The sequence below is a fragment of the Cynocephalus volans genome, chromosome 7 (genome assembly GCF_027409185.1).
Source record: "Cynocephalus volans isolate mCynVol1 chromosome 7, mCynVol1.pri, whole genome shotgun sequence".
In the NCBI taxonomy this organism is placed as follows: domain Eukaryota; kingdom Metazoa; phylum Chordata; class Mammalia; order Dermoptera; family Cynocephalidae; genus Cynocephalus; species Cynocephalus volans.
In genome coordinates, this window is record NC_084466.1 from 156,041,940 (window position 1) to 156,055,850 (window position 13,911).

The 13,911-nt window shown below is 41.2% G+C and overlaps 1 protein-coding gene across 4 annotated transcripts in view; it reads left to right on the forward strand.

Annotated features, from left to right (window-relative positions):
• The window catches only part of DOCK1 (dedicator of cytokinesis 1), a 489,712-nt gene that overhangs the window by 76,783 nt on the left and 399,018 nt on the right, over window positions 1–13,911 (forward strand). For all 4 annotated transcript variants that reach the window (XM_063103414.1, XM_063103416.1, XM_063103415.1 and 1 more), the window contains exons 7-10: window positions 5,599–5,734; window positions 6,622–6,779; window positions 7,872–7,953; window positions 8,373–8,508. In XM_063103414.1, coding sequence (XP_062959484.1) covers window positions 5,599–5,734; window positions 6,622–6,779; window positions 7,872–7,953; window positions 8,373–8,508 — 512 coding nt within the window. The remainder of the gene's footprint in view (window positions 1–5,598; window positions 5,735–6,621; window positions 6,780–7,871; window positions 7,954–8,372; window positions 8,509–13,911) is intronic.

A 13,911-nucleotide genomic window follows, 5' to 3' on the forward strand; every position in this document is an offset into this window, starting at 1 on the left:
ACATCATAGCAAAACCTGTGCGATACTGCAAAAGCAGTATTGAGGGGGAAATTTATTGCATTAAACACTCACTTCAGAAGAATGGAAAGATGGCAAGTGAACAACCTAACACTTCACCTTAAAGAACTAGAAAAACAAGAACAATCCAAACCTAAACTTAGCAGATGGAAAGAAATCATTAAGATCAGAGCAGTACTGAATGAAATTGAAAACCAAAAAACAATTCAAAAGATCAACGAATCAAAAAGTTGGTTTTTTGAAAAGATAAATAAAATTGACAAACCATTAGCATGGCTAACAAAAAAAAGAAGAGACAAGACTCAAATAACAAAAATTAGAAATGAAAAAGGCGATATTACAACTGATTCATCTGAAATACAAGGAATCATTTGAGACTACTATAAACAACTATACGCCAACAAATTTGAAAATCTGGAGGAAATGGATAAATTTCTCGACACATACAAGCTCCCAAAACTGAACCATGAAGACGTAGAAAATTTGAACAGACCAATGACAATAAAGGAGATTGAAGCTGTTATCAGAAGGCTCCCAACAAAGAAAAGCCCAGGACCAGATGGATTCACAGCAGAATTTTACCAAACATTCAAAGAGGAATTGACACCGATTCTTTACAAACTATTCCAAAAGATCGAAACGGACGCAAATCTCGCAAACTCATTCTTCGAAGCAAACATCATCCTGATACCAAAACCAGGTAAAGATATAACCAAAAAAGAAAACTACAGGCCAATATCCTTGATGAATATAGATGCAAAAATCCTCACTAAAATACTAGCAAACAGAATACAGCAACATATACGAAAAATTATTCATCACAATCAAGTGGGATCCATCCCAGGGATGCAAGGTTGGTTCAACATACGCAAATCAATAAATGTGATACACCATATTAATAAACTCAAACACAAGGACCATATGATTATCTGTATAGATGCTGAAAAAGCATTCGATAAAGTTCAGCACTTATTCATGACAGAGACCCTCTATAAGTTAGGTATAGAGGGAAAGTATCTCAACATAATTAAAGCCATATATGCCAAAGCCACTGCCAGTATCATCCTGAATGGGGAAAAGCTGAAAGCTTTTCCTTTAAGAACAGGAACTAGACAAGGATGCCCACTCTCACCACTCCTATTCAACAGTGTTGGAAGTACTAGCTAGAGCAATCAGAGAAGAGAAGGAAATAAAGGGCATCCAGATTGGAAAAGAGGAAGTCAAACTGTCCCTGTTTGCATATGACATGATCCTATATATCGAATAGCCGAAAACCTCTAGAAAAAAACCCTTGGAATTGATAAATGATTTCAGCACAGTAGCAGGATACAAAATCAACACGCAAAAATCAGTAGCATTTCTTTTCTCCAATAGTGAACATGCAGAACGAGAAATCAAGAAAGCCTGCCCATTTACAATAGCCACCAAAAAAATAAAATACTTAGGAATTGAGTTCACCAAGGAGGTGAAAAATCTCTATAATGAGAACTACAAACCACTGCTGAGAGAAACTAGAGAGGATACAAGAAGATGGAAAGATATCCCATGCTCTTGGATTGGAAGAATCAACATAGTGAAAATGTCCATACTACCCAAAGTGATATACAAATTCAATGCAATCCCCATCAAAATTCCAACGACTTTTTTCTCAGAAATGGAAAAATCTATCCAGACATTTATATGGAATAATAAAAGACCACGCATAGCCAAAGCAATGCTGAGCAAAAAATATAAAGCTGGAGGCATAACACTACCTGACTTTAAGCTATACTACAAAGCTATAATAACCAAAACAGTATGGTACTGGCATAAAAACAGACACACTGACCAATGGAATAGAATAGAGAATCCAGAAATCAACCCACACACTTACTGCCATCTGATCTTTGACAAAGGCACCAAGCCTATTCACTGGGGAAGGGACTGCCTCTTCAGCAAATGGTGCTGGGATAACTGGATATCCATATGCAGGAGAATGAAACTAGATCCATACCTCTCACCGTATACTAAAATCAACTCAAAATGAATTACGGATTTATATATACACCCTGAAACAATAAAAGTTCTTAAAGAAAACATAGGAGAGACACTTCAGGAAATAGGACTGGACACAGACTTCATGAATACGACCCCAAAAGCATGGGCAACCAAAGGAAAAATAAACAAATGGGATTATATCAAACTAAAAAGCTTCTGCACAGCAAAAGAAACAATTAACAGAGTTAAAAGACAACCAACAGAGTGGAAGAAAATATTTGCAAAATATACATCTGACAAAGGATTAATATCCAGAATATATAAGGAACTCAAACAACTTTACAAGAAGAAAACAAGCAACCCAAAAATGGTCAAAAGAGCTAAGTAGGCATTTCTCTAAGGAAGATATACGAATGGCCAACAGACATATGAAAAAATGCTCAACATCACTCAGCATCCGGGAAATGCAATTCAAAACCACACTGAGATACCATCTAACCCCAGTTAGGATGGCTAAAATCCAAAAGACTCTGAACGATAAATGCTGGCGAGGTTGCGGAGAAAAAGGAACTCTCATACATTGTTGGTGGGACTGCAAAATGGTGCAGCCTCTATGGAAAATGGTATGGAGGTTCCTTAAACAATTGCAAATAGATCTACCATACGACCCAGCTATCCCACTGTTGGGAATATACCCAGAGGAATGGAAATCATCAAGTCGAAGGTATACCTGTTCCCCAATGTTCATCGCAGCACTCTTTACAATAGCCAAGAGTTGGAACCAGCCCAGATGTCCATCATCAGATGAGTGGATACGGAAAATGTGGTACATCTACACAATGGAATACTACTCAGCTATAAAAACGAATGAAATACTGCCATTTGTAACAACATGGATGGACCCCGAGAGAATTATATTAAGTGAAACAAGTCAGGCAGAGAAAGAGAAATACCACATGTTCTCACTTATTGGTGGGAGCTAAAAATTAATATATAAATTCACACACACACACAAAACCGGGGGGGGGGGCCAAGATATAACAACCACAATTACTTGGAATTGATATGACAAGCAAACAGAAAGGACATTGTTGGGGGGGGAGGGGGGAGGGAGAAGGGAGGGAGGTTTTGGTAATGGGGAGCAATAATTAGCCAAAATGTTTATCGACAAAATAAAATTAAAAAAATAAAAATAAAAAAAATAAATATATACATAACTTGCAAAAAAAAAAAAAGAAATTCACTCCAGATTCAGAGACCCCGTTGGGCACTGAGTGCTGAGAACAGTGTGTACGTGGAATGGTTGGCATGACAGGATACTTCATGTGACGGTTTGCATGTGGCATTCTGGAAGGAGTGTGGCCATGAGAGGATTCTGACACAGAGACCAGGCTGTGGGCTCTTCTAGATGTTTAGTGTTGGATAATATAAATAAGTTCTCTGCGCTTAGTTTTCCTCCTTTGTATAATGTGTCTGACCATCTCTCCTGGCAGAACTGACATGATTAGGTGGCTGGGTGTCCACAGCAGGCTGGCACAGGGCCCAGTCCTCATGCATTCCTTGAGGGAGCCAAATTCCTGGTGGTTTGCAGGACCTTCTAGCTGGACCTCCTAAAGCCAGGTGTTTGTAGCTGCACCTGCACCAGCTCTGACCCTGTCATACCAGAACCAACCCTGCACATAACAGCAATAACCCTGCCCCTAGTAGAACAGACCCCGCCCACACTAGCACTGACCCCGCCCACACTAGCTAGCACTGACCCTGCCCATAACAAGCACTGACCCCACCTATACCAGCACTCAGTCTCCTAGGAGCAGGTTTAGGGCTGACATAAGCAGTAATATTTGGGAGGGAGGGGCTTTGCCTTTAGTGAAACATGTTACAAAGACAACTAAGGAGACCTGTATTAGTCCATTTGTGTTGTTTATAACAGAGTACACTGAACTGGGTGATTTATAAGGAAAATGAAGTCTATTGCTTAGAGTTTCTAAGGCTGGGAAGTCCAAAATCCATCTGGTAGTGGAGACAGTGACCCAGCGGTCTCACATTGCAAGATGGTGGAAGCAGAGAGAGCAGAGAGAGGAAAAGGCAGACTCTCCTCTTTTTGAAAGCCCTCTGAACCATGCCCCTCACCACCATTTTTAATCCATTCACTACTGCACGGTGCTACATTCCAATCATCTTCTCAAGGCCCCATCTTTCAGTTACCATAATAGGATTTCCTACCCTCTTAATAGTCACAGTGGGGGCTAAGTTTCTAATATATAAAACTTGGGGGACCCGATTCAAGGCTTCAGTAAATTTGAATTATTCAGTAAATAATTCAATCCAGTACAAGACTGTAAATGGATTTTTTAAAAAATGTCTTTCTGTTCCTCTTGAGACCCCACAAGCATTGCATCTGCTGAGCTGTTTTCATGCCCCGCAAAAACTTCTATTTATTTAAAGCCTGTTTACCCGCACGCTGCGAACAGGCCCAATTGGCCCTGCTTCACCATCAGCAGAATTTGCTCAATAGATATTAAAAGGAAAAAATGGGCCTTTGTAATTGCCTTCCAGATGGTGAGGTGGTCCAGCACAAATGAAACATGTTGGACATGTTATCAGACTCATCTCTAGCTTTAAGGTGTGTGACCTCGAGAGAAGTCTGAGATTATTTCGTCTGGATGGATTGTTTATAGGCAATTCAATTTTCCTCTTAAACTTATAATTGTTAGAGATGTTCTCTAATTAAAATGTATCACTTTCAAAGGACTCTCTTTTATTTGTCATATTGTTAAAAAATAATCTGCTTGCATAGACTTGTTAATAGCAGGAATATAATCCCAGTGGCAGGTATGAGAAATCTATGGTTAATTTTCTTCCCTAAGACCTGCGTGTGTTATTAAAAAGAAAACCAGAGTGTACCACCGCAGCACAACTCTTGATTTCTTTCATTATATAATTGCCATTGTTTATTCTTTAAAGTAAAAACTGGTAAAAATCACCTGACAATTAGGTTGGATTTGAGAAATTAGAGAGAATGTTGCCAAAAAAATATTTCCAGATATAGACAGGACAGATTTGATAGCCAGATGTTACGTATGTTTTAAGTTGGCTACTCCATTTAGCCATCTGGCCAGGAAGTTGCTTAACATTATTATTGATAACGTCCGTATGTTTAGTGTTCAAACACAGTAGGACATCTTTATTGAAAATCTTCCAGTGGCCTACTGTAGGGATCAGAACTGACTCTAGATAGAAGGAAAACCCTGCCAGAGACAGTGGTGAGGACATAGGGAGGTGGGTGTATACTTTAAACTGTCCCTACTTTACACAATACGTAGTAATTCACATTTCACTGGGACTTTGTAGATCTGTAAAATTTTTCATTGGAAGACAAAGTCGCTATTGCAATGGAAGTAAAAATTGAGGAATTTTCTTTTTATATTTCCCCAAGGTGATACATTTTGAGTTAAAGAAAGTGACCTCACAGAATTATATTTCCTAATAATTTATGGGTGAGCTGACTTCCTATCACATTTTCTTCCACTCAGTTGCTGGGGCTGAAGTTGTACTCTCCTTGGTTTGTTTCCATGAAGTTCTGAATTCTTGTCCTTCTAGAATTCTTGATTTGGACCTGGTGGTTAGAGATGAAGATGGGAACATTTTGGACCCAGAACTAACTAGCACGATTAGTCTCTTCAGAGCTCATGAAATAGCTTCTAAACAAGTGGAGGAAAGATTGCAAGAAGAAAAGGTGAGTTCAGCTCTGTAATGTGCCATCCACATTTGAACCATATGTTTTCAATAACAGTTTTCAACATTAGTAAAATATCAATCAAGTCTAGAATTTGCACTAGAAACAAGCCTGAAAAGGAGCAACTAAAGAATGAAGGATGGAATGGAGCCCCAAGGCAGAACATGTTACTGATGACATGAAAGGATTTCATCCCTTGAGGGGCATGTATAGCGTGGTGCGTCATCTTAGGAGACAGAGTCTTATTGACATTGACTTTGTGTTCTCATCTGTCAAATGGGAAGCATACTTGATTCTGCATTTCCTCTCTGATAATGCGGGGGGTGGTGGGAGGTGGTGACCTTGCAAGGGACTGGAGCAGGGAACGTATGTCTTATTGATCTGTTCATTTTCTTTGACCTGTAATGGTATCATGTATATAGTAGATATTCAGAAATTGATTGAATGATTGAGCCATCTGTTTATTCAGATAGTATTTATTGATCACCTACTGTGTGCCAGGTGCTGAGGACATAATGATGAATGAGACAGAGCTGTGCTTGGTGTGAGGTTTAGTGTAATGGGGGAACCAAAAATTAAACAAGTAACTACATGTGTAATTACCGTTCTGATTCATTTATTGAACACCTGAAAGTTTTGTTATCTCTGAAGATGCTTTGTACAAACTGTTATGGAATTGTGACCCTTGCATGGGGTGCTTCTTTTCCAGTTGGGTGGGTGCATGTTTTGGGAATGTGCAGTGGGGACATGGAAGTGACTGCATGAATGGCTTTGCTGTGTTATGCCAACTAATTGTGCACCTTTTTCTAGTCAGTAGAGAATTAAAAGAGCAAGGGTTAGCAGTGAGCGTTGCTGACATTGCCATTCTACTTTCTTTCTGTTTACAGTCTCAGAAGCAGAACATGGATATTAACAGACAAGCCAAGTTTGCTGCCACCCCTTCGCTGGCTTTGTTTGTCAATCTCAAAAATGTGGTTTGTAAAATAGGAGAGGATGCTGAAGTCCTCATGTCTCTCTATGACCCTGTGGAGTCCAGATTCATCAGGTGGGGGACATTTCTTGGCTGTTATCTTTCCTCTTTGCTTAGTGTTGGGAAAGTGGCATCAGAACCACCACAAAGTCCCATTCGTGCTGAGAGCCCAGGGACCTCTCCTGAGCAGCCGAGCCGGTGCTGTTCTGGATGGCATGATGGCAGCCAGCTGTGCTCCAGGCTGGGGCGCAGGCCTTAGGTGCATGTAGCTATTTGCTCCTAGAGTTGTACTGTAGTCACAGGGACACTTTTATAATATTTTAAGGACCCAGCTGAAGACTGAAGTAATACTTGTTTCCTATGTTGTCTTCATAGGATTTTATATTTATTGAACCCCACTCTCCACCTGCATCTTGAAATACCACTCTTCCCTTTTTTGAAATTTTGGTCTCTGTGAATGCCATTTCTGTGACCTTTGTCCTGTTGCTATTTCTCCCAGATGAGTGTCTGAAATGATACGGTGTCTGGGACAGTGCTGGCCACATACCGTCTCTCCATTAATATTCGTTGAATGAAAACATGGACAATCCAGTGTTCTTGCTTGGCTGTGTAACTTTCTATTCGTCCAGATAGAAACGTTGTGGTTAAACTATATGTGAAGTGTGTGTGTGTGTTAAAACTCCATTATCTTCACTTGGATTCTTCAAAATTTAGAAACTTAGTGTATGACTAAAGAAAAACAAATGAGGGAGTTTCATTCTCCCTTCTGATGAGGACTTTATTTCTTCTTGACTTGGGAGACGGTTTGTATTTTATGGCATGTTTGGTTTCTTGTAGGCTTCGAAGTAAATATGCATTGTGTTGAATTTTACCATTGTCATTCTAAATGAACAAATAGGCTTTTAAAATAATAAACTTTGAAATGCCATTTGCAAATAGTTCCATTACAGTTATAATCCAGGACATCCGAAATTAAAACCTCCCAAAGTTTTTGTGCAGTATATGTTAATTGATGAGCAGCTCTATTTGACATTGTTGATATTTATGAACTCATAGTTGGCTGTATAATAGACCACAGTGGTATCAACTTTCAGGCAGTGTTGATATACATTGGGTACCGTGTAATTTTTGGAAAATTAATTTGCTTTTATTTCTTCCTTTTTTCAGTGAAAACTACCTGGTTCGCTGGTCAAGTTCAGGATTACCTAAAGATATAGATAGATTGCATAATTTGCGAGCTGTTTTTACGGTAAGTAAAGCCCTTAGATGTTCAGTTGAATTGCTGTCCATTCTAATGACTCTTTTTCGTGGCTTCCCTCTGATTCTTTACTGCACTAGCATATGGGTCCTTGGGATGTTTGTAATCCAGGTTAATGTGCATGAACCTCCCTCCTGGAAATCTTCTGAGTCTCCAGCTACACTTAGAATCAACCATGACAAAGATTTACTCCATTACCATCAAGCACATCTCTTAAACTTGTATCTTAAGTTCACTCAATGTTAATTGACCATTGTTATTCAATTCCTGTTTGTCATGTGAATCACTTATTAAAATGCTAAAAACTGGTCTGAGAAAAGGGTCTCGATTCATCTTTTTACTGTTCTTTTCAATTGAACTTGCATTAAATAATGGTTCTTCAAAATAATATATGGAAATTAATATTCTAGGACCTCGGAAGCAAAGACCTGAAAAGGGAGAAGATCAGTTTTGTCTGTCAGATTGTTCGAGTGGGTCGCATGGAGCTGAGAGAAAACAACACGAGGAAGCTGACTTCGGGGCTGCGGCGACCTTTTGGAGTGGCTGGTAATCCATTTCTCTCTTTCTCCTTGAGAGTTTCAGATCCTCATTTTCACTTTGAATAAGAGCCACTGTTGACTGTTGGGCAGTGGGCAGCTTTGATTTATTAGCTTTTCTGTTGGAGAGAAAAAAACCTATTAGTTCTTTTCTGTGTGGTTTCAAGTCAATCTGCTCAGCTCAGGATGCGTTGGTCCACAAGTTTGAGACGTAAATCATATATTTGGTTTTAAAGTGGATCACATCCTTACCTAGGGGAGACCCTGACCCATATCCTCCACCTGTAGGGAAGCCAGTCATTGGAGGTTTTCGGGGCTTCTGGACTTGGTGATTGATTTAGGCGTGGGTTTGCACAGAGCAGTCAACGTGATGAAGGGTAGAAGGGGTGCAAACCATGAAGAGGACACAGTCAGCTTAAAATAGGTGCTTTTTATGCTCTGCATTGGTGCTCTGTTATTTTTGGTGACAGCACAAGAAAGGTGAGAGACTAGTTATCTTTGCTGAGGAAAGATAACAGTGTCCTCAGGAAGTTCTAATTAGTTGACCTCTTTCAATGTTACTCTCATTTTTCATCATTTTAGAAATGATTTTCTCTCACTATTTTATGCTAGCAGTGGAATTTTATTACTCACCCTCCTTGTATTTATTATTGTCCCATTTTGGGATTCTTGGGATTCATATGAATATGTGTGTGAGAAAAGTTTTTGATTCTGGTACATAGCTAGATTTCTTGCATGAACATTCTTCACCTTGGCTACCAGGAGGCTCAGAACTTATTTCTTCCCCCTCTTTTAAATAGGCTTTAGTTTAAGAGAGCAAAATTGAGCAGAAAATACAGATAGGTCTCATATACCCCCCACCTCCCGTTATCAACATCCCCTGCAGATCGGTGCTTTTATTACAGTCGAACTCATGTTGACACATCGTCATCACCCAGAGTCCATCATCTGTATTAGGGTTCACTGTTGATGTTGTGCATTCCGTGGGTTTTAACAGATGAAGAATACCAGGTATCCACTATTAAAGTATCACACAGGGTAGTTTCACTGCCCTAAAAATCCTCTGTGCTATGCCTGGATTTTTTGGAAAATACATCACATCACTTAAATAAGAACAACATAATGACAATGCTACAGGCGTGAAGAGAAAGAAGCCCGTTAATTCAATTTACTTCCACTTACCGGTAGGGTTAAATAATGGATGTTCCAGTGACTTTACTGTTGGTGAGTGAGATGTTGAGGGTTAGGTCGCCTTTCCGAGGTCCCCACGGCCTTGCGCTGGGGAAATCCTCTTACATTTTCGTTCCTTCTTACTTGAATACGTACTTTAAAATTGCATCCCTATTTTTCAGAACCTGTAGTGTCTTTTATGTAATCCTGTGTTTTAGTTGAAATACCTGTAAATTTTCAGGAATTTTCTTTTCTCTTTCCCACCTCTTTGGTAGTTTTAAGAAAATATTTTATTTTCACCTCAGATGAATTATGCGTCACTGAAGTGATCAGAGAAATCTTTGACAATACGAGGGTAGCTCAAAAAGTTCATGTAAAAATGCAATCAAAAGTTAACATGAGTATTTTTGGTGGCTGGCTGGGAAGGGGATTTGAACCCATGACCTTCAGGTTACAAGGCTGCACTCTAACCAACTGAACTTACTGGCCTAATCTTTCCATGAACTTTTTGACGTGCCCTCCTATATGTAAGCTGTGCCTCTTTTCAACACTGATTTTATAGATTCTCTGGTTATTAGATTAGCAGATTGATTACGTGATAAGTTCCTGTGAATGTATAGTTAGATTTCTTAAAACAAAGATGAATTCTAGACTGGAGTCTGGCAGTTTTCCCTGTCTTTGGATTAAAATGGGAATTTTTTTCAGTTTTTGTTGGTTCAATTTTGATCCTCCGGGAAGTCCTAGGCAGTGGCTGGTGGAGGTGGGGTGGGTGGTCACAGACCCCACTGACACCACTGTGGCCTTTCACTGTATAGAACATGCTCTTCTATGCTTGGTGGGGTCTGGACTTAGGTTGGGGCCCCCAGCTTCTGAAGTTCTCCCTGGATTACTGACATCCAGGTTATTCCCTGGGGCAGGGCAGGCAGCCCTGACAAAGTTCCCTGTTTTTGTAGACCCCACCTGGGTAGCGTCGGCAGAGCCACCTGGCCTCTCTCTGGTTCCAGGAGCTTGGATCCCTGGCTGCGAGCCTACCACTGTCTTTTCCCCTGATTTCTGCTGACCACGTGGTCGCTCCCTGTGGTCCCTGGTTCCTCCTGTCTGGACTGGTCTCTGGTCTCTTGTCCCTGGTACCCACCAGTCTTGTGGCTCCTGGAAACCCACCCAGGACCATGCTCTAGCCTTGCTAGAGCTTTCTGTCTGTGAATTCTCCAGAGTGTGGCCTCTGCCTGCTGCTCTGCTCTGATGGGAACACGGGGACTTCCTCCTGATTTGAGGTTACACAGACTTGTGAGAAGTGCTTCAGAGATACTCAGGAGGCATTTGTGGTCCTCTCAGAAGATTCCAGACTGGCAGTGGTTAATGTCGGGCTTCCCCTGTCAGCTGAATGGCGTCCTTCTGCTCCCTTCCGGTGCAGCAGTTATCAGCAATTGCTTACACATCAAGGTGGTGGGGACCTGTTCATCCCTGGGTCCCAAACACTGAGTGGTTTTGGCCTCCATGTTTGCTCCAGAAGGGCCAGCTTTCCTAGACCTGCTTAGCTGGAGTGTTTTTGTAAATAATAAGTGAGGATCTGAGCATTCTGCCAGTTTCCCACTAGTACCTCTACTCTGAGACAGCAGGGAGTACATTTCCTTGTGTGATTTGGCTATATACATTTTTGGCACAAAAGGTAAATATATTGATGTGGCAGCTCTCAACCCTAACTGAATATGGGAAAAATCTGGGGTGCTATTAAGAAATATTTTGGCCCGGGTCCTATCCCCTGTTTAATTAAACCACAATCTCTGCTTTCACCAAAATCACTCTGCACGAGTCACTATGGGCTATGTGGTGACCGGCAGTATGCTGCCATCAGACCGCCTGACCCCTCTTTACATACTGGCCTTCAGCACATCCAGGGGGGCGTTTTGAGTCACGCAGTGCACCCTCCAACCCGTGTTCTCTTTCTTAAGAAGGGTCGCAGGCTGGCCGATTAGCTCAGTTGGTTAGAATATGGGGCTAACACCAAGGTTAAAAAAAGGGTCACTTCTCATATCTGAGAAGGTCGATCAGCTTTTCGTAATCATATTCTGCCCATTCATATGCAGCTTCAATTTCCACATGCAAATTTGATTTTGAGGCTTTCTCCAAATGACTTCTGCTTGTCTGTGTCAACAGATCCCAGCTCCTTAAAATGAGAAAAGGATTCGTGGACCTTTAAGCCTATACTTCTTAGTCTTCTATTGTAAAGAATGTCACATTTCTTTTTTTGTAAACCTTTTTATAATGTGAAAGTGATAGAAAATTGTAAAAGTCATGGAAATTTTATGGGGAAGAAAGATAAGTGTAATTAAATAAATCATTCATAATTCTGCATAGCCCTTATAGTACCTCATGATTATTCTGGTATATTTCTTTCTAATTTTTTTCTCTGTGTGTGGTATATACTTTTTAAAAACAATATTAGATCCTACTGTTTACTTTTTGTTGATTTATTCCTTTTTAATGTCTGTTTAGTCTTTTTTTAATTTACCGTTTAACCATTTTTAGGTGTACAGTTCAGTAGTAAGTATATTCACATTGCATATGTGTACTTGTCTTTCTAAATAACTTAATGTTGTATTGTGAACATTTTGTTTTATTAAGTATCATCCAGAAATTAGGCTATTCAGTGCCACAGTCTATGGCTGTGTCATTATCTCAGCAGTCCTTCACTTTTGAGCTCTGAGGGTCTTTCAGCTTTGTGGCATAGTAGGTCTGCAGTGAGCATCCCTAAATTTGAAGCATCTCCTTCTGACCATTTGTGGAGGGTAAATCCCTAGCAGTGGAACTGCTGAGTCAGAGGCTGTGTGGGGCTTTGTGCCCAGGTGTTGTGAGTGAGTTGTACCAGCGGGACTGAGCTGCCCAGCCCCTCTCTGCAGTGAAATTCTCACCTGTCCCTTCTGTTTGTCTAGTCCTCCACCACTGCCACCTTCCTTCTCCTCCCCCATATATTCCGGCATCTTGCAATGCCCCCAGTTTGCTGGGCCTTTCAGGCCTTCACTGCGTTACACAACCACACTGACTGCAGGAACACAGTGACCCTGGGCTGTCAGGTTAGGGGTGTTTCCCCCCAAGTCCTTCATTTCCTCCTTTGGCAACAGGAACATCTTATCCAAACCACAGTGAGAACTTCCTTGGTACAGGCCTGTGTGCTGAATAGCAGTGAAGACTCTGGAAAGTCTTCGATGACTGGGGACTTCCAAGCTTTCTCCTCTGGAGTTTGGGATGTGTGGGCCTGAAAGTATTGCCATTAGTTAGTGGCAGGACTAAAGCTGTGTCAATATGTGGGTGCTCAGATTGAGCTTGTGTTTCTTGCTTAGTTGCCGCCTTCCTGAGTTCCTGGTGTGTTCCGGGACTGGATGCTGGGGATTTAGCAAGGACGATCAGGGAGACTCGCAATCAGCTGGTGAGCTGAGTCCCATGACAGAGGAGAGAGGTCTGCAGGTACACAGGAAGGCCACCCAGAATGGACTGATGTGCAGGGGATGGCCTGCTAGGTTGAGACTAGCTTCGTTCTGGCCCACAGCTGGCCGGATGAGTGGGCTGCTGCTAGAGGGGGCTCTGTTTCATGATTCTGAACTGGTGGTAAAAATGTGGTCTTGGGCATGTGGGCATCTTAATAGGTGGGTGCTGCTATCTAGTGCTAATCAATCACCCCCAAGAGTGCCCAAAGCTGAGAAAGTCTTCTACCAGGTGACAACTTTACAGGCCATTCATCTGAGCAGCTGTAATTTCATGTTCCAGTTTATTTGGGATTCTTTGACCTGTATCTCTAAACTCATGTGCAGGCTCTTTGCTTTGTGAGTCTTTTGGTTCAGTGGAATGTGTGTGTTAGTTTTCCTTTAAGACACACTGTGTAGCCTCCTGGGCTCTGCCAAACCAAGCAAGGAATGGGAATGCTGCTTTTCTGCTTCTATAAATCCCTACCACTCTTTTTTAGAAGGTGGTGGTAGAAATGAAAACTGTCCACATTTTCATTACATGATGCTAGTGCCTAGCTAGGGGCTTGTGCAGAGAAAATGCACGAGGCGTGTTGCTCTCTTATCTATAGTCACGTGTGGTGATTGAGCAAAGACCGAAACAGACATCTGGGGTTATTCTTGGGTTTTCTTGCTCTGCTCATCGTGACAAATGGCAAAAGTTGTTTTGTTTGGAAGGTGGAAAGTGACTCTTGGTTAATCCTTGAATGCAATCAGGGGATATCTTTTCTTTTAATCCAGGT